At 35.4% G+C, this 19,514-nt stretch overlaps 3 protein-coding genes and 1 non-coding gene across 4 annotated transcripts; all 4 read right to left on the bottom strand.

The window, feature by feature from the left end:
• Positions 1-849: 849 nt before the first annotated feature.
• LOC108221220 (probable prolyl 4-hydroxylase 7) lies at positions 850-1,967 on the bottom strand. Its single transcript, XM_064094645.1, has 3 exons — positions 1,529-1,967; positions 1,369-1,426; positions 850-1,284 (listed from the first exon to the last, which is right to left on the bottom strand). Exons 1-3 carry the CDS (start codon positions 1,715-1,717, stop codon positions 1,160-1,162), a joined length of 372 nt encoding a protein of 123 aa, XP_063950715.1. The 5' UTR covers positions 1,718-1,967; the 3' UTR covers positions 850-1,159.
• A 551-nt stretch (positions 1,968-2,518) lies between these two features.
• On the bottom strand, positions 2,519-4,126 carry LOC108221939 (uncharacterized). The gene is made up of 3 exons (XM_017395802.2): positions 3,935-4,126; positions 3,369-3,814; positions 2,519-3,252 (listed from the first exon to the last, which is right to left on the bottom strand). The coding sequence occupies exons 1-3, from the start codon at positions 4,017-4,019 to the stop codon at positions 2,707-2,709; spliced, it is 1,077 nt and encodes a 358-aa protein (XP_017251291.1). The 5' UTR covers positions 4,020-4,126; the 3' UTR covers positions 2,519-2,706.
• Positions 4,127-8,730: 4,604 nt separating this feature from the next.
• LOC108221944 (gibberellin-regulated protein 11) lies at positions 8,731-9,123 on the bottom strand. The gene is made up of 2 exons (XM_017395810.2): positions 9,055-9,123; positions 8,731-8,952 (listed from the first exon to the last, which is right to left on the bottom strand). Exons 1-2 carry the CDS (start codon positions 9,121-9,123, stop codon positions 8,731-8,733), a joined length of 291 nt encoding a protein of 96 aa, XP_017251299.2.
• Positions 9,124-11,078: 1,955 nt separating this feature from the next.
• Positions 11,079-12,054, bottom strand: LOC108221943 (uncharacterized). Its single transcript, XR_010291761.1, has 2 exons — positions 11,915-12,054; positions 11,079-11,539 (listed from the first exon to the last, which is right to left on the bottom strand). It is a non-coding gene; the product is annotated as an uncharacterized LOC108221943 (transcript).
• Between the last annotated feature and the right edge of the window lie 7,460 nt (positions 12,055-19,514).

The raw sequence follows: 19,514 nt of genomic DNA, 5'->3' as shown, positions 1-19,514 counted from the left end.
ATCTAATTCTAATCCATACTATATAAACCATTATCCACTGCTTACTAAAACAAATTGTGCTAACTAAAAAACAGTAAGCATTGGCCATGCACTAATGTACCAGATGGTTACGATACAGATCAGATACAAACTGTACATATTAATTAGATTCTAGCTGCAGATAGAATTTTCACTTGGCCAGCATTTTTACAATATTGTTTCAACTTGCAGATGATCCACTGCCAATCCACCAGAGTCTTTGCGACTGGTCTGACGGATGTGCAGAACCGAGCTGGTATGGCTGAATAGAACGTGTAATTATGATTCACGTGAAAGAGTGAAAATTGAATCTGAATTCTATTTGAAACAATGTTTACACCGTTTTAAATATGATATTTCCATGAGAAATTTTATAAAGTTCAGGATCATAGTGAAATCAGTTCTGAAAATATCATATGGCATCCTGGTCCAGACAGTTTTTTTTCTTTTGCCAAGTAATTATTGGATTCAATCAATGAAAAATATACATCAAATATAGGGTGGGAAGGAACAAGCTCCAACTCAACCCAATAAAACAAGCAGGAAGTCAGTACATACTAGAGAAATAACTGGACAAGATAGTACTGCAACATCGAATTAAAAGAAAAATCCTTAGCAGCTCTTTTCTTGAATCTTGCACTAAGATGGGCCTTCTCTCCAACAGTTTGCAGTATCAGCTCCCGTAGTTTCCAAGAATTGTCTTCATGAATCCTACCATTCGTTTCCTTCCATATCGAATATAAGAATACTTCAGTCAGTATGACCACAAAAGAATACATTAAATTGTCAGAAACCATGATATTCAAATGCTAAGGCTTCATTTTTTCCCTAGCTGAGATCAATATAAACTAGTTTCTTCCACTTTTTTTTACTTGAAACATATGCGAAAAACAAAGCACAAAAAAGTACAATTCTTTGCTTTATTAAAAAAAATGAAGGCCAATGTAAGTTCCTGGATAGATTCTTAGGAAGAACACACAGTGCAACTCTTCCTACAATATCCCTTCTCAACCTTGGAACCAACCATGTAGTGAGGATTCCTTTCGCATTCACCTGCAGCAGCCCACAGAGCACATTTCTCATGTTCATCGGTGCAGACCTTGTTTGTGGTTTGTGGTACATCGAATGATCTTATGTGAATTCACTTGGTAGCAGACCACTTTTCACCCTCAATCACAGGACAGCTCCCATGCAAGCTCAGTGAATCTGTAGTTGCATCAGGATGGAGACTGAAAGAGAGCAAAGCATCGCCCTTTTCAGGCTTCACTGCAACCATTAAATATGAGTATATACGGTAATAAGCAACGTGTTCTGGGGCGTAAATACTTATAAACTCTAGTAAGGAATTACCTGAGTAACCTTGCTTAGCACAATCTGACATACTATCATCCTTTGTCTGGGTGTCTTCCTACAAAATTATATATGCTGCACGCCTGCACTTAGCTTATGAGGAGAAAGCAAGAAGACTACAAACATCTATATCATTACCAAATCAAAAACTAAAAATTACCACTGATCTGGGGAAAACTGTTTCCCCACCCTTCTCAACATTTGACAGATACATTAGTACTGTAGCCACCCTGTGACCTCCCAACTCCCGATTAGCCTTGTCGTGGAAAATATCATAATGGGGCTCATACTTCTGACTGTGCTTATAATGCAGTATTTGCATAGCTTCTCCGTTTTCTGGGTACAACATTGTTGGTCACATACCCAAATGAAGTTCCTAGTCCTTTCAGGATAACATACGAAAGTGTAAATCTGATACACAAAAATTTACCTACAGGAAGAAATGTCCAAGCAGCTATGCGTGATTCAATGCCAGCAACTACTTCATCCTATAGCCAAGTTAATATTTCGGATGAAGATTGGAATATGCTAATTCTAGGAGGTATTAGCAGCATGATGAATTATAAGGATTCAAGACAAATATAGATATGTAATGCTACAAACAAACACACTGCGGAACTACCTATTTATTTCCAAAAACAAAATTTGAAGAGATATGCAAGGCTTCTGTTTTTATGTTTCTGTTCCTCACTGTTTAACGTTTCCCACATCTTGACTAATCTTGATTAAGAAGATTTGGCATTATATGTGCATTGCAGATTACATATGTGCATTACATATTGATTCCAGAAACTAAATTTGACCTGAGTATATTATATGTGCATTACAAGGGGCTTTTTTTAGCTTCTGAACTGCTGCAACTTCTTTGGTTTTTGCCAAGATAATCATGTAGATTACGAGCAAGCATTTGTTTCGCAGAATACACAAGGGGATTGCAGCAACTCCTCGGGGACCGATACTTGAATAAGGCAAGTCTTGCTTGTTAACAATCACCACTATATGATCAAACAAGCATTTGTTTTGCAGAAGGATATACATACTTCATTTTGCCACGCCTAAACACATGATCGCAACAACAGAATCAAGAACTATCATTCTATGCAACAATTCTTTATCAAAACTAGTTGTTCAAAACGCTGAAACACAAATATCAAAGAAAATAAAACTATAACCGGGTGACTTAAAATATCATAAGTTGGAATAAAATCTTTCCAATCAATCAAAAGTTTCATGTCACGACATTTAGAACAGAAAAAGAAACTTGAAATAAACAATAAGGTTGGTGTCACCAGAAAGACAACCAACAGCAAGAATCAACTAATGAAGCAATTTAGAAGCTCAGTCTTCCATTGGGAAACGCACATGCTTCCCCTTTGGTGTTGGCAAGCCCTTCAACTTCAAGGCACCATCTGGAGAACCATTACCAGCATCACAATCCTCTTCTCCTTCGAGCTCACCATCGCTGTTATACACGAACCGTGTGTGCTTCCCAGCAAATTCGACTCCATTGACACTGACACTGCTCAGTCCCTCACACAATCCATCCAAAATTGCATCATCACAATACTCTTCTTCCTCCTGTTCATCATATTCCTCCTCTTCTTCGCCATACACTTCATCTTCAACATCGTCGTCTTCATCATCTTTAGTACTCGCATTCACTTGAATTGACCAGATAGAGGCATCATCATCATCAGTGGATGACTTCACTTTACTTGCACCACTCCCTCCATCAAATGTCAACACAGAGGTGCAATCAGATGAAGAGTCCACAGAACCCTCCGATTTTTCAGAGAAATCAAAGAGTAGAGACCTTGTTACCAAGCTCTTTTCAGATTCAACAGACTCTTCCTTCTTCTGGCCATCAAATAAATCAGTGATAATCTGTCAAACACGAAACAATAGCACCACATTTAGTCTTAATCAAACATAAGAAATCAGTAAAAATCAAGAATTAGAGATAAACAAAAAACACCCAAAATCAGGAAAAGAAAACAAACCTGAGAAAAAGCAAATTGTTCCGAAACAGGAGAGGAAACAACAGACTCTAAACCCTTGTTTTCGACGCTTCCATTACCCGAAACATTCGAGACCTGAGGAGTATTGTTAGGAGTTGGAGCAGGAAGGCCAAGGACTACCTCGCCATAAAAAGGCCTATTAACACCATCAACCAAAATCTTCGAAATCTCCGCCTCCTCTTCAACTTTCTGCAACAGGGTCTTGACTTGACCCCTCAAAAGAGCCTCCCCAGATCCAGGAGTCCCCACATTCTTGGCCATTGAACCACAATTCTTCCTCTTGGAAACAAATGATGAAGGGGTCTCCAAACTCCCCATGGCAAGCCCAACAATCGGTGAATCATTCGTTATATCGAATAAAGCCGATCGGTCCTGTCCAGTTCTCTGTTTCGATTTCACAACCCCCTTTTCAGTCCCATCATTTTTTTCTAAAACAATCAAGAATCCACAAGAAAACCAATTTAATTAGTACTAAAACAAAAAAAAAAAAAATCAAATTTGCAACCAAAATAAAAAATAAGAACTGGGTAAAGAATATAAAGATTTACTCGACATGGGTATGTTGGTGCTGTTGTTAGCGGAAGCAAGAGCTTGGGACCTTGTAACCCTTCTAATGGAAGATGGAGTCTCCATTTTCGATATTCGAATCGAGAAGATAAGAAAAATTGATTGCAACTGGATGAGAAATTGAGAATAGTGAAAAATTGATAAAGATGGGTAATGTGTGGAGATGGAAACAGAGAGAGATTTATATAAGGGGGTTTGCAAGATTAGGGTTCTCAGCGGAAAAGAATATGACCGTTAGAGCGTGATCAAGACAAGATTAAAACTAGCCGTTATTTGTACAATTTGAATTCTTGGTATTTTGTTGGGCCACAGGACATGGGTTGGGTTTGGGCCATTCGTAATATGATGATTAATGGATAATAGTCCAGCGATTTGGTAAGAGTTTTTCACTTATTTTACGTATATAAACAAAATCGATATATCATAAATATATCGACCATGTATGATAAATATATCGGTCTCCTGCCGGTTATAAACTTATAACTCCTGTTGTCCCGGTGAAAATCTGTCTTTCGCTTTATCATTTTGCTTCTCGTTTCGATCTCGAATCTTCGTTTTTATTTCACATTTCATTCCCATTTCTTTTTCTTTTTCCATCTCTCTGTTTCATCAAAACCCAAAATCTGTGACTCTCAATCATCAGTACTCAGGATCGGTGGTAAGAAATCGGCATGACAGTTTAGACAGCAGTTAGTGTATTGGCGGTTATTGCTTTGGAAGCGTAGATAAAGGAGAATCGATGGATGGATTACACAAGCACAACTTAAGTAAATTAAAGAAAGTGTGTAATGGCGGTTGTTATCCGGTTTCATATCTCTCTTCAGATCCACCGGCTTCACTACGTCAACTATCATCGAAAATCGGGGACTATTTAGGTAAGTCCCGTGTGCATAAGGCCATAGGTTAAGTATGTTGGTTGTCGAAGGATTTGATAAGGTTTAGTGCGTACTAATGGATCATCACGAATGTTGGTTCGTCGAAGGATTTGATAAGGTTTAGTGCGTATTAATGGGCATCACAGATGTTGTTTCGTCGAAAGATTTGGTAAGATTTCACGCGGTTTCTAAATGATTTTGGCCTGGTAACCGTATTCTACCAGGGGTGTTCTGAATTCGTGTCGCCATAGTCTACAATGGTATTACATGTGGGTGGGGGAAGGCAAGAAAGAGACTCCGTTGGATTGATGGCGGTTAGTGTATTGACGGTTGTTGCCAAACGTCCCAGTTTGATATCTCCGTTTCAAATCATTGTCACCCATCATCGACAAACGGGAACTGTGTAGGTAAGTCCCATGTGAATAAGGCCATGGGCTAAGGTATATTAATATTATATCACACACTATATTATTTATTGTGCACTAAGCCAGGGGTCTTCACGGAAACAGCCTCTCTGCTTTAAGAGCAGGGGCAAGGCTGCGTACATCTTACCCTCCTCAGACCCTGCTCTAAGCGGGATATAATGAGTATGTTTGGTTTGGTTTGGTTTAAACAAAATCGATTAATCAAATTTATCATTGTCCATATCTAATTATGTCGAGAAAATATGATAAAACTAGGATTTGTTATATTCTAAATATATGCAACACTAATGATGGTAATTATATATGTTTTTATCTAATCAAATATAAATGAATTATATAATTTTTAGATTCACATGATTATTACTCCCTCCGTCCCCCGTGTTTGTTTACGTTCAATATTGCACGCATTTTGAGGCTCTTATAAAGTATAGTTCCCTAACTTTTTTTTTTAAATTTTCTCTTTTTGAATAAAAGTTTAAATAATCAAACTTTTATTCGGAGATTTTTTTTTAAAAATACAGTATGAAACTATACTTTAAATGAGTGTGGAAAAGCGTGCCAAAAAGTAACGTAAAGAAATGCGAGGGACAGACGGAGTACTTAATAGTGTCAAAAAATAAAATACTCTCTCCGTCCCTTTTTAGTCATCACATTTGACTTTTGACAAGTCGAATTGACCAAAGTTTATTAAATTTTTATCAACTAATAAAATAAAAAGAATGATTCCATCAAAAATAACGTTTAATCTACTTTAATTTGTAATTTTCATTTTTTTTTAAAATAATGTAAGAGGTATTTATAATCATTGGCCAAAAATTAATCAAATTGACCAATAAAAATAGAAATATGACAACTAAAAACAAAAAAGGGAGGGAGGGGGTAATATATATTCATTGAACATATTTGGTTTTACATGAGATTTTTTAAGACTAGGACTAAAATTTAAACTTTTACAAACAATATTTATTTTTAAGATTTTCTTTTTGCATTTAGTGCTAGACAAATTAATTACAATATCACCTAAAATATTATAATAATATTTATATATAATATTAAATATTTGTAAAATATATTAGAATAATATTTGTATATAAATTTATTTTATTAATACTTTAAGATCTAATTCTTTCATAATAAATAAATTATGAGATGTAAACATTATCAATTATAAGAATTTGTGACATATTAGAATAACTAGCCTTTAACTCGTGCGAAGCACGGGCGGTTATATAGTTCGTAATTTATTATTTAATTTTAGTATTATTTTATTATTATTTTAATATTAATAAATTGAATTTTAATTAAATTATATTAACAAACGGATTATATTTCTCATGAAAATTTAGTTTTTACAATTTATTATCTATTTATAAATATTTTTTTGTTATTAAAATGTGATAATTTATTATTCAATTAATTTTAAATCTGATTTTTAATATTTCGTCATCTATACTATACTATAATAAGCCAACATGGGTATAATTTGTAGTACAAGATTTTAGTTATATTTTTTGGTTTGGTACTCTCCTTTTGGTACTACAAGTCTACAAATGTGGAGTCTATTATTTTTTTGGTGGTACTCTCCTTTTGGTACTACAAGTCTACAAATGTGGAGTCTATTAGTATTATATTGTTAAACGGTTTCAAATACTAAAAACACTCATAACAATTCATTATCATATAATATCTCATTAAAAAATTAGAATGATGTTATAAATAAAATTATAAATATACAATTTTGAAGATCTTTCTTTTAACAAGAACCTTCATATAACTATTTTTAACTTTAATGTGTTCTATTTCAATATAAACACGTACCATTACATAACTCTTTTTAGCTCTAATCTTAGAAGTTATTGTTGTCAAAAAAATCAAGATTACAAAATTACGTTGAAATTCGATTGATTAGATTACTGAATCTTTTCAAATGTATTATATGATCGGCTATGTTTGGAAAAGATTTGAATTTTCTGATTTTTTTTATTTTTAAATCTACGTGTACTAAATTCGGATTAAATGTATTGAAATCCTGACACACACACACATATATATATTAGAGTTTGTCCATTTTCAAGTAATCGGGAGAAAATATAGTCAGTTGAATAATATAATTTAATTAAAATTCAATCCATTAATATTAAAATACTAATAAAATGATGTTAAAATTTAAATTATAAATAATAAATTATGAACTATATACCCGTCCTTGCTTCGCACGGGTTAAAGGCTAGTATGTATGAAAAGGTATTTGTCATGTAACAGATTAGAGTTAGAAAATGTTACGTAATTCGTGTTTGTATTGAAATAGAACATGTAAAAGTTTTTTTTTCAAAGAAGAACATGTAAGAGTTAAAATGAGTTATACGAAGGTTCCCGATAAAAAAAATATTCAAAATTATATATTTATAATTTTATTTTTAACATCATTATAATTTTTTAATGAAATATTATATGATAACGTATTATCACGAATGTTTTTAGTATTTGAAACTGTTTAACAATGCATGAGTAATAGACTTCCCACATGTTCTCGACTTGTAGTGACAGAAGGAGAATACCAAACCAAAAATTATAACTAAAACTTTGGACTACAAATTATACTTATGTTGGTTTATTATAGTAGAGTATAATATAATATAATATATATGTTAACAAATTTAATATTATCTTTCAACTATGAATATATTACACTTTTCACACATAAAAAAACTATTCAATATAAATATCTCCTTTTAAATAAAAAAAATTCACTAACATTGCGGTCTCTAATAATAATATATTCTAACATCGACTAAAAGAACAAAAAGGAAATAAAATTAATTCACATGCTCTCTGAGAAATCCTAAAATTCTTGAAGTCGATGTCTCTATTATTTGAGGTGCTTTCATCGGCTTTCACCGATCGAATTCCCCAAACTCTTTTATTTGATTTGTTTTTTTCAATAATCTTTCTCTTCGGGAGAGGATTTCTATATTTTTATCAGGTCTGTTTGTTTTACTAGATCTAAGTCGTTGCAGCTTCCGGTTTTTTTTTTTATTGAAGCGGAGATTATCGGATTCGAAAGTTAATCGCCTATCTTATGGCTTCGACTATCAGATTTTGGTTTTTAATTATCATTTGTTCGCAGTTTGCTTTCATTTGTTATTTATAAAAAATTAATATTCTGATATAAATTTTATTATATTTTAATATGAGTTGCACATGTTTTTTTTTTAATATATATGAATATATTGGTTATAGAGGATTGGATAGTCAAGTGATTAATGGTTTATCCTCTCCTCTTTTATCTCAAATAACGATCCATCACATATGATCATTCAGAATTACACAGATACTGCAGAGTTTGCTTTACTTCATGCGAGTATAATGAAATCCAGCTTATCATTCGGCAGCAACCTTAATTCTAATGCAGCAATACATTGGACCAAAACTAATAATGACAATATATAAACACTCATAGATGATTTATGAAAACATTTAAGGACATTTGCGGGTGTTGTTATGAGTCTTGAGGTTGAAGTAGCAAGGGCAGGCCTCATAGTTCCCAGAAGTGCCTGGTGGAACACAATTGCACTTTCCGCAGCAGCTCCCGCACGCCCTCTTGCACAGATTTGGCCTCTTGGTCTCGCTGCATCGCGTATCGCATGATGCCGTGCAGTTGATAGCTGGTGGTGCCACTGGACCATTCATCAACCCTGCCTGCAAAAAAAAAAAAAATTCATTAATAAGTGCAACATATGCAATGTCTTATATAATTGTACTGTACAGTAAAATTATCAGTTGAGTATGTGAAGACATTACTATTTGCTGGAAATCTGTGATGAAAATGAGAAGCAGGAGAAGTGCAAATGCTCTAGAGAATGCTGCCATTGTTCTGTTAATAAAGTAAATAAAGCTAGCTTGATGTGAAAATGTGAAGAAGAGGAAGTGAGGAATTTATAGTGAGAGTGATGATCTGAAGTGGAGCAGGGGTCGTATGATGACTTAATGTATGGGCTGGCAAAGATTTAGAGATAAGATTGAGTTTTATAATAAAGGGCAAGTGGTGAATATATTTGGACTTAAAGAGGGATCCAAGAAGGTGAGTTTGCAGTTTGCACCTGTTTGGAGCTCATGTTTTCAAACATAAGACTGAGATTCTGAGAATACAGATGGCAATGGGCCAAAACAATTAAGAACCTGTCCAGTTGGATACGCACAAAGATAGATAGGAGTACTTGTTTCACTTGTTCCCACTACTGCATGTCGTTTGTCACCTACTGTACTTCTTTTTGAGTATGTGTATCATCATTGTACAGTTCACAGCCAGCTCATGCGTGACGGTGAATGTTTATTCAGTTGCTCACTGGCTAGTGGCTAGCTAGCTCTACAAGGATTCCATGGCAGTGCACATAATTAAGTAATTAACCGTGCTAAGGCGACGGTGAAGGCCATCTTTAAAAGGTGAAGTTTATTTTCATCTGGGTGGGCTATCTAACACACTGTACGGGAGACGTTAGATCTGTATTTTAAGATTTGAGATTCAATCTTATTTTTTAATGGATCTGCTATAAATATTCGTGGAACGGGAGTTCGCCTTTCCGCAGATAATATCTGCGGAATGAAACTATTCCGGTCACAGATATTAATAGCGGATGTATTAAAAAATAAGATTGAATCTCAATCCTTAAAATATAAATCTAACGGCCCTCGTACAGTATGTTAGATAAGCCCTCCCTGACAGACGATTGTCTGGGAATAGGACCCTTTGATCTAAATCTTGTTCTATATTTAAACCAAACATCCTTCAATTTCAAGAGTTTGGTCTAAAGTTTCAACTTGTCATATATTAATATCGGTTTTTCTATGGTATGCCCATGTGCACACAATAAGTACAAAATTTGATAACTTTTCCTTGTTTTGATTGGCTTACACCTCTTTAGTAATGATGACCCTCCTGCATTCACACCAATTTCACCAATCAAAACACACCAAATTTATGAGTTTCCGTGCTTAGTATGTGCCCATGGACACACACTAGATAAACCCTATTAATATTTCAATATCCACGATAATAATAAATATAAACGTGCAGTTAGCAGGAATCAATATAGATGATGAAGAAAATGAGGAACTCATTTTTGACGATGATGTTGGGAAGATTCTTAACGGAAAAGAGCCTCAACACTCGAGCAATGAAAACGAAGTTTCAGACATAGGCAGTAGCAAACAAATTGATTTATTTAGCATTATTTCCACAGGTTGAAATTAAAAATGAAGGAAATATATTTATTTTGAAATTAAAAATTGTGATGAAACAGTTTTCATCTCAAATCCTGTCCCTGTTTTCTTGGGGGTTGTTCTGCCCCTGTAACTGATAAGTGGCAAAGGCGTGAAAGGCGCCATGGTCTCAGGCCTGTTGTCCATTGCCTGTTGCCTTGAAAAAAATTACTGTAGGATTTTATGTATCTATTTTCAGAAACAAATGTTTATTTCTAAAAAACAAATTAACCAGCCATTATGTTCTCCACTAGTCCACTTCCTCTCCGCTGAGAATCTGTCAGTGATATAATTTAAAATATCTACAATCCTGTATATAGAGACTGTTTTGCTCTGCAACAGAAGCGTTTATACTGAGGCGTAAAAGCTCCAAAAAAAAAAGAGTAAGGAAAGCTAGCTTTTTTTCTAAATTACAGCTTCTTCTAATAGAGATATTTAACTTATAAATTATGATATCCAAACACTTCTAATAACTTACAAGTTTAAATTAACTTCTAACTTATAATCCACTTCTTTACTTTAAGCAATAAGTCAGTTTTTTTAAATTCAGCCAAACGGCCCCATAATAAACAAAAGCCTGCTCTTTTATCTCAAATAATGATCTGTCGATTTATCACATATCATCACTCAAAATTACACTGATACTGCCGAGTTTGCTTCACTTCATGCATAATGAAATCCAGCTTCTTATCATTCGGTAGCTACCTTAATTTTAATGCAGCAATACATGAGAGTTAAGACCAAAACTAATAAAGACAATATATAAACACTCATAGATGATTTATGAAAACATCTAAGGACATTTGCGGGTGTTGTTATGAGTCTTGAGGTTGAAGTAGCAAGGGCAGGCCTCATAGTTCCCAGAAGTGCCTGGTGGCACACACTTGCACTTTCCGCAGCAGCTCCCGCACGCCCTCTTGCACAGATTTGGCCTCTTGGTCTCGCTGCATCGCGTATCGCATGATGCCGTGCAGTTGATAGCTGGTGGTGCAACTGGACTCGCTGCCGGGCCACTCATCAATCCTGCCTGCACACAGAAACATTTCATTACTGAGTGTAACATTTACAATTGGGCATGTTCGGGCAAAATTAAAAAAAGTGATTTCTTCCTTAAAATAAAGAAGTAGATCAGAAGTGATAAGTAAATGTGTTCATAAAATGTTTGGAAAAGAAGTAGAATCTCTGATTGATAAGTTAGCATTCTCAAATTCATAAAAGTACTTCTACTTATTTATAGAAACAGGTGAAGAAAAGTAGTAAGCCAAAAGCAGAAGTTGTTTGTGTGAAACAAACACGCGCAATGTGTTACATAATTTTACTGCCTATATAAAGAGTGTAGTTCACTTTTTTTTTTTTTTTTGTAAGGAAGAGTGTAGTTCACTTGACTATGCATAGACATTACAATTTGCTGGAAATCTGTGATGAAGACCAGAAGCAGAAGAAGTGCAAAAGCTCTTGAGAATGCTGCCATGGATCAATTAATGAAAAACTGAAGAAAGCTAGCTTGATGTGAAAATGAGATTAGAAACAAGTGACAATTTATAGTGAGAGTGATGAGGAGGATTCTGTTTAAGTAGGCCAAGGGTCTAAGGATGAATTAATGAATGTGAGCTGGCAAAGATCTAAAAATATGATCGAGTTTAATAATGTAAGGACGAGTGGTTGGACTAAAGATGCATCCAAGAAGGTGAGTTTTCTCCTATTTACAGCTCTTGTTTTCAAGCACAAGACTGGGATTACAGATGGCATATGCACAAAGATAGATAGTACTTGTTCCCCCTGCTGCGTGTTTGTACACTTCATAACCCGCTCATTTTGTGCCGGTGAATTTTTATGTAACTATACTACTACGGTTTTTCTATGGTGTGCTCATGGGCACACAATAAGCACAAAATTTAATAGTTTTTTTTTTTGTGTTGATTGGCTTACACCTCTTTAATAATGATGGCTCCCTGCATTCACACCAACCACACCAATCAAAACACACCAAATTTATGAGTTTCCGTGCTTAGCATGTGCCCATGGGCACACAGTAGACAAACCGATACTACTAATACTAGTACAGGGGCCGCTCCAATTAGGGATGACAAACGGGTTGGTCGAAACGGGTTTTGTAAATACCAAACTTGAACCTCAATTTATATCGTAAACCCGAATCCAAAAAACCCGAACTATGTAAACTCAAACCCGAACCCATCGGGTTTTATTCGGGTTCGGGTTAACCCAAAACCCGAAATACATACTCCCTCCGTCCCCCTCAATTGTTTACATTGGAGGGGGACACGGAGACCAAGACAATTTATAAAAAATAGTAAAGTTAGATGAAAAGTGGGTAAAGTGGTGGTACCTATCAATATTTAATAATAGATTTGAGATAGTGGAGGAAAGTAGTGGGTGTAATAGTAGTTTTTATTGTTAAATATGAGATAGTGGGGGAAGATAGTGGGTGTAATGATGAGAAAAACTTACTATTTATAGTAATGTAAAGAAATGAGAGGGACATCCCAAAATAGTAACTGTAAAGAAATGAGAGGGACAGAGGGAGTAATTGTATAGCAAAAATGAAAATTCAAAAATTAAATTCCAAATCAGTGATAACTGACACACGCTCGAGTCACAAACTTAGGAATAGGGGCAGAACGTACAACATGGATGTGCTCAAGAGTCAAAGTATAAATTCTAACCGCTGCTCATCAATTTACTGTGACATTCTCCCTCCGTGTCAAAAAGTCAAACATCAGTTAAAATGGGACAGAGGGAGTACTACTTAAATACAAACAAACAATTATCTGGTTAGAAGACAAGGGAGATACGGTAACTTTAAATAACCCTGCCAACTGCTACGGTTGTGAATAAAATATTACTCCCTCCATCCCAATTTAGATGAGCCTTTTGCTCATTTCACACATATTAATAAGTATTAAATGGTTGTTTCTTTTTCCATCTTTACCCATATTTATTGTGTTGACTTCTTATTGTATACTCCCTCCATCCCAAATTAGATGAGCTCGTTGACTTCGGGCACGCACTTTAAAGTCCATTGACCGCATAGCTACATTACTTATTTTTGAAATTTTAACTTTCCAAATAAAAATTTAAATATGAAATTTTTATTTATAAAAGAAAAATTAAAAAAATAAATTTCGGATCTATATGGCAATACACCTTAAGTTACGTGCCCAAAGTCAACTAGCTCATCCAATTTGGGATGGAGGGAGTATTAGCTAGTGGTACATTGGAATAATAAATAAGAGAGGTTAAGGATGGAAGATAGTTGATAAATATGCATAGAAAAGAAAGAAGCTCAACTATTTTGGGATAAATTTTTTCCCCAAAAGGCTCATGTAATTTGGGATGGAGTCTGACGGGATTATGGGTCCTACGAAGGATGTTGGTTTTTTAGAACTTCAGTTCTGGGACATTCATAAGGCAATGGTTACTGCTTTCAAAAAAAAAATTCCGTGAGTTATTTTGGAAACTGATAATGCGCATGCTTATGAGATTTTACTGGAACAAGATGAAGAGTTGATTGAGGAAGAAGGATTAGAGGAGGCGGTTAGGCAAATAAATAACTTGAGCAGAACTTATAATGAATTGAGGCAAGAAGACAATAGCAAGTGGGATTGCGAGCTGGTTTCGGCTTATTTTGGTGTTGTAAAAGCCAGCTCTTGGTTTGATTTTTAATGTTTTCGGTTTATCTAAAAAAAAAAAAAAATTATATATACACGGGTTGGTTCGCGTTCGGGTTCGGTTTGAAACGGGTTTCGGGTTTTCGGGTCGGGTTCGAAACGGTATGTCATAAACCCGAACCCGGTCCGAAAATAGTTCGGGTTTGAAAATTAAACCCAAACCCGACCCCGAAATATTTTGTGTTCAGTAAAACCTAATCGGGCCTGTACGGATCGGGTATCCACCGGTTCGGTACAAACTGCCATCTCTAGCTCCCAACAAGCTTTCTTTTTTTTTTCTTCAAGATTTAAAGACTTGTTTTTTTAGAAAAATACATATTTTTATAAAAAATTTAGATTTAAATGTTAAGAGGTGTTGTATATTCGTTATTTAGCCAAAAAAAAAGGATTTATTTTAGAAAGAGTAAAATTATATATAGTTGTCTCCAAAAATAAATTATTAATTCTGAAAAAATAAGATTAGCTGAATGACCATTATAAATTATGTCCCTAGTCCCTACAAATATTTGTTTCTCAGGTTATACAAGAATCGATATGTGTGTATGTATTGTTGAGGGTTGTAACTTGTCAGTAGACCCGACAATTTTTTTTACAACACGAAAACACGACACGTAAATGTTAGATATAATTGATGATTACTAATATTCTTAAAGTCTGTTTTAGAACAGGAATCATCAGAGTTTAAGCTGGAAGCTGATCAGAGTTTAGTAAAGTCTGACAGAGTTTGATAAAGTCTGACAGAGTTTGATAAAGTCTGACCAGAGTTTACATAGTCAAGACTCGTCAGAGTTTACACGTGGAAAGAGCTCAGAAGCGGATATACTTCAAGGAGGGATAGAAGCGGAGGAGTGATTTACTGACTATGGAAACTAAACAGAAAACTGGAGCAATCTTTGATTGATAGAATTCATAGCTGATTTATAGGATATCAAATCAGAGATTGATTTTGTAACTGTGTCTATATAAACACAGATTAGGGTTACTCTAGAGGAGTTGAGTTATCGAGTATATTTTACAGAACCCTAGCAGCTCTTAGTGATACAATATAAATCACTGAGAGAGTTTTTGTAACCATTCAAGCTTTGTGAATAAGAGTTTACTGCTTTAAATCTCTTATATTGTCTTACTGTGTTACAGATTGTGATCACTATATCAGATTATATAGTGAATTTATAGGACCTAACAAGTGGTATCAGAGCCAGCTCTGTTAAGATTACTACAGTGAGATCTTAAACACAATCATGTCTGAAAAATCACAAGCTTCATCCTTTAGAGTTCCAATCCTTAAGGCATCTGAATATCCAGTCTGGAAAGAGAGAATGATAATATTCTTAGACTCTGTTGATCCAGAATATCTTGACAGGATCTTTGATGGACCACATATGCCCACCAAGCTCTCTGTTGGGCTTGCTGATGAACCTCAGAAGATGGTTCCAAAAGAAAAGAAAGATTATACCCCTGAGGACATCCTGTCAATTAGTAAAGACTCAAAGGTGAAACACCTTTTGCACAGTGCTCTTGACAATGCAATGTCTAATAGGGTAATTGGGTGCAAAACTGCTAAACAAATCTGGGATGCTCTGGAAACCAGATGTCAAGGAACTCAGGCCATTAAGAAAAACAGAAAAACAATCCTTACACAGGAGTATGAGCACTTTGACTCAAAATCTGGTGAGTCTCTGACAGATCTGTATGACAGATTTGTCAAACTGTTGAATGACTTATCTCTGGTGGACAAGGAATATGATCTTGAAGACTCAAATCTCAAATTCCTTCTGGCTCTTCCTGAAAAATGGGATTTGAAAGTCACCACAATAAGAGACAATCTTGATCTTGGAGAAATGTCTCTTGATGATGTTTATGGAAGACTGAAGACTCATGAACTTGAAATGGAGCAAAGGAGCAAACGTCATGGAGGAAAATCAAAGTCTGTTGCTCTGAAAGTTCAAGAGGAAGCTGCTAAGAGCAAAGGAAAAGCTCATGTCACAAAGTCTGACATTGAGTCATCAAACTCTGATGACTCAAACTCTGATGTTCCCTCAGACTCTGAAGAAAGTGATGATGAGATGATGCAGTTAGCAGCATTGATGGTGAAAAGCTTCAAGAAGTTGGCCTACAAAAAGTTCAACAAAGGCAAAAGTTTTTCAAGGAAAGACAGAAACTCTGACAGAGTTTATGACAAGAAGAACTTTAAGAAGAATGAGGGCAAAGAAGGAAAAGCTGGAAAAGCTGACAAGTATACCTGTTTCAACTGTGGTGAAAAGGGACACTTTGCATCTGAATGCAAGAAAGCCAAGAAGGAAAAAGAAAAAGCCTTTATCACCAAGAAAGGAAACTGGACAGATACATCTGATTCAGAAGAAGAAGTCAATTATGCTCTGATGGCAAACACTGACAACAACTCTGAATCTCCTGCTAAGGTACCTCATTCTACTCTTGCCTTTGATACTGAAGATATAACTGAGTTAAGATTGTTTCTTAAAACTTTGCATACCAGCTTTAGAGATCAGACTTTAGAAAATGAAAGATTAAAATCTGAAACTCTAAGTGTAAAGAAAAGGAATGATTATCTAGAAAAAGAATTAGTTCAAATGTTGGAAGTTCAGAAAGAAAGAGATGATGCTGTCATTGTCAAAGATGAATTATTAAAGAGGTATGCATCTCTTCAATCAGAACTTGCTAAGGAAAGGGAAATTATTAAAACATGGACTAATTCAGGCAAAACTACTCAGGATATCTTAGGTAGTGGAAACTGGAAGAAGGGACTAGGTTACACTGATAACTCTGAAGCTGAGTCATCAAAAACAGAGTTTGTTAAAACTCAAAAACCTAAGGTTAAACCTGTCAAATTTGTTGTTGAATCCTCTAAGTCTAAACAGAGTAGACCAAAATCAGAGATTAACAAAAATTTAAAATCTGATAAGCCCAAACAGGTTAACATAGGACTGATGACTCAGAAACAGCTTAAACACAAGCTTAAAGAAGTAAAGTCTGATGACAAAAACAAGGAGCCTAGGAAAAACAGAAATGGCAAGATTGGAATAGACAAGAGTAATAACTACATGCCTGTTCCAAATGCACCTAGGAAGACATGCCATAACTGTGGTAATACTAATCATCTTGCTAATTTTTGCAGGAAGAACAAGGACATTAACTCTTTACCTACAAAGTCTGGAGTTAGAAAAAGTAGTATTAGATATAAACCACAAGATCCATGTTTTCATTGTGGTAGTTTATGGCATTCTATTTATACTTGCAAAGAATATCATAGTTTGTATTATGATTATTATCAATTGAAACCTTCTTTGAAGAAGTTTAATAAAAGCTCTGCAAGTACAAAATCTGTTTCTAGTACAAACTCTGTTGCAAAGTCTGTTAGCTCAAACTCTGATAATAATACCGCTGCAAAAGCTAACAAACTTAATAAGGCCAAGGGATCCAAGCAAGTCTGGGTCCTTAAAACTAACAATTAGTGGTCTTTGTGATTGCAGGGCAACAGGAAGAATATTCTAGTCTTGGACAGTGGATGTTCAGGACACATGACTGGAAATAAGTCCCTGCTGTCAGAGTTTGTGGAGAAGGCTGGCCCAAGTGTTTCTTATGGAGATGGCAACATAGGAAGGACTCTGGGATATGGCAACATCAATCTTGGAAATGTCATCATATCAAATGTAGCTCTTGTTCAAGGGCTAAAACACAATTTACTCTCTGTCAGTCAAATCTGTGACAGAGGATATCATGTTGATTTCTATGAAGAACACAGTGAGATAGTAAGCAAGTCAACAGGCAAAGTGGCAGTGATTGCTCACAGACATGGGAATATTTATGAAATCCACTTGCCTACAAACTCTGAAGGAAAAGCAATCTGCTTGTCTACAAGGATCTCTGCAGAAGAAAGTTGGAAGTGGCATAAGAAGCTCTCACATCTGAATTTCAACTCTATAAATGAGCTTATAAAGAAAAAGCTTGTGAGAGGACTCCCTGAATCACTACTCACATCTGATGGATTATGTGATTCATGTCAAAAGGCCAAGCAAAGAAAGACATCCTTCAAGAGTAAGACTGAATTCTCAATAAAGAAACCATATCATCTTCTACATGTTGATCTATTTGGACCAGTTAATGTACCATCCATTGCAAGGAAGAAATATGCTCTTGTCATTGTTGATGAGTATACTAGATACACTTGGGTATATTTTCTTCGCTCTAAAGATGAAACAGCCTTGCATCTGATGGATCATGTGACACAACTGGACCATGGATCTGAAGACAAAGTGAAGATCATTAGAAGTGATAATGGAACTGAGTTCAGAAATTCAACAATGGAAGAGTTCTGCAAAGAAAGAGGTGTAGTGCAACAATTCTCTGCACCTGGTACACCACAGCAAAATGGTGTAGTTGAAAGGAAAAACAGGACTCTTATAGAAGCTGCCAGAACTATGCTTGATGAGGCTAAATTACCTACTTATTTCTGGGCAGAAGCTGTTCAAACAGCCTGTTTCACTCAAAATGCAACCTTGATTAATAAGCATGGCAAGACCCCATATGAGATGGTGAAGAAAAAGAAGCCAAATCTGAAGTATTTTCATATATTTGGGTGCAAATGCTTTGTCTTGAAGACTCATCCAGAACAGCTTACCAAGTTTGATTTAAAAGCTGATGAAGGCATCTTTGTAGGTTATCCTCTGATAACAAAGGCCTTCAGAGTCTACAATCTAAGAACCAAGGTGATCATGGAATCCATACATGTGTCATTTGATGACAAGAAAATCATGGGCTTAACAGATATGGATGATCATGAAAAACTGCATTTTGAAAATGAAGAAATATTCTCTGATTCGATAAACTCTGATGAACAGTCAAACTCTGACTGTGAACAAGATACAGCAAACTCTGATGAAAATTTACAAGTTCATGATGATGAAGCACTTGCTGAGGGGGAGCATCAGAATGTTTCAGACTCTACCCAAGATTCATCAGAGAATGCTGACTCAAACTCATCAGAGAATACTGATTCAAACTCTGATAGCACAAACTTAGGGGGAGCTACAGAGAATAATCAACAGAATCAGGAGAGCATGGATCAAGGGGGAGGATCCAATGATGCAAATGGTCAACTTCCACATGCTAGGAAGTGGACAAAATCTCACACACCTGACTTAATAATTGGCAATCCAGAAGCAGGTGTGCAGACAAGGACAGCTACAGCAAATGAGTGTTTACATCATTGTTTTCTGTCACAAACAGAACCTAAAAAGGTGGAGGAAGCTCTTCAAGATGCTGACTGGATACAAGCAATGCAAGAAGAGCTGA

The sequence above is a fragment of the Daucus carota genome, chromosome 5, assembly GCF_001625215.2.
Source record: "Daucus carota subsp. sativus chromosome 5, DH1 v3.0, whole genome shotgun sequence".
In the NCBI taxonomy this organism is placed as follows: domain Eukaryota; kingdom Viridiplantae; phylum Streptophyta; class Magnoliopsida; order Apiales; family Apiaceae; genus Daucus; species Daucus carota.
Note: the sequence above shows the minus strand (reverse complement) of the source record. Positions and strands in the feature narration are given on the sequence as shown.

Excerpts from the sequence above, each read along its gene's own strand:
- LOC108221220 (XM_064094645.1), bottom strand. The coding sequence starts at position 1,717 with ATGTTGTACCCAGAAAACGGAGAAGCTATGCAAATACTGCATTATAAG. Across the intron at positions 1,427-1,528 it reads CAGTTTTCCCCAGATCAGTG|GAAGACACCCAGACAAAGGA; the intron begins GTAATTTTTAGT and ends ATAATTTTGTAG. Across the intron at positions 1,285-1,368 it reads TGCTAAGCAAGGTTACTCAG|TGAAGCCTGAAAAGGGCGAT; the intron begins GTAATTCCTTAC and ends TAATGGTTGCAG.
- LOC108221939 (XM_017395802.2), bottom strand. The coding sequence starts at position 4,019 with ATGGAGACTCCATCTTCCATTAGAAGGGTTACAAGGTCCCAAGCTCTT. Across the intron at positions 3,815-3,934 it reads CACCAACATACCCATGTCGA|AAAAAAATGATGGGACTGAA; the intron begins GTAAATCTTTAT and ends TGATTGTTTTAG. Across the intron at positions 3,253-3,368 it reads AACAATTTGCTTTTTCTCAG|ATTATCACTGATTTATTTGA; the intron begins GTTTGTTTTCTT and ends CGTGTTTGACAG.
- LOC108221944 (XM_017395810.2), bottom strand. The coding sequence starts at position 9,123 with ATGGCAGCATTCTCTAGAGCATTTGCACTTCTCCTGCTTCTCATTTTC. Across the intron at positions 8,953-9,054 it reads TCACAGATTTCCAGCAAATA|GCAGGGTTGATGAATGGTCC; the intron begins GTAATGTCTTCA and ends TTTTTTTTGCAG.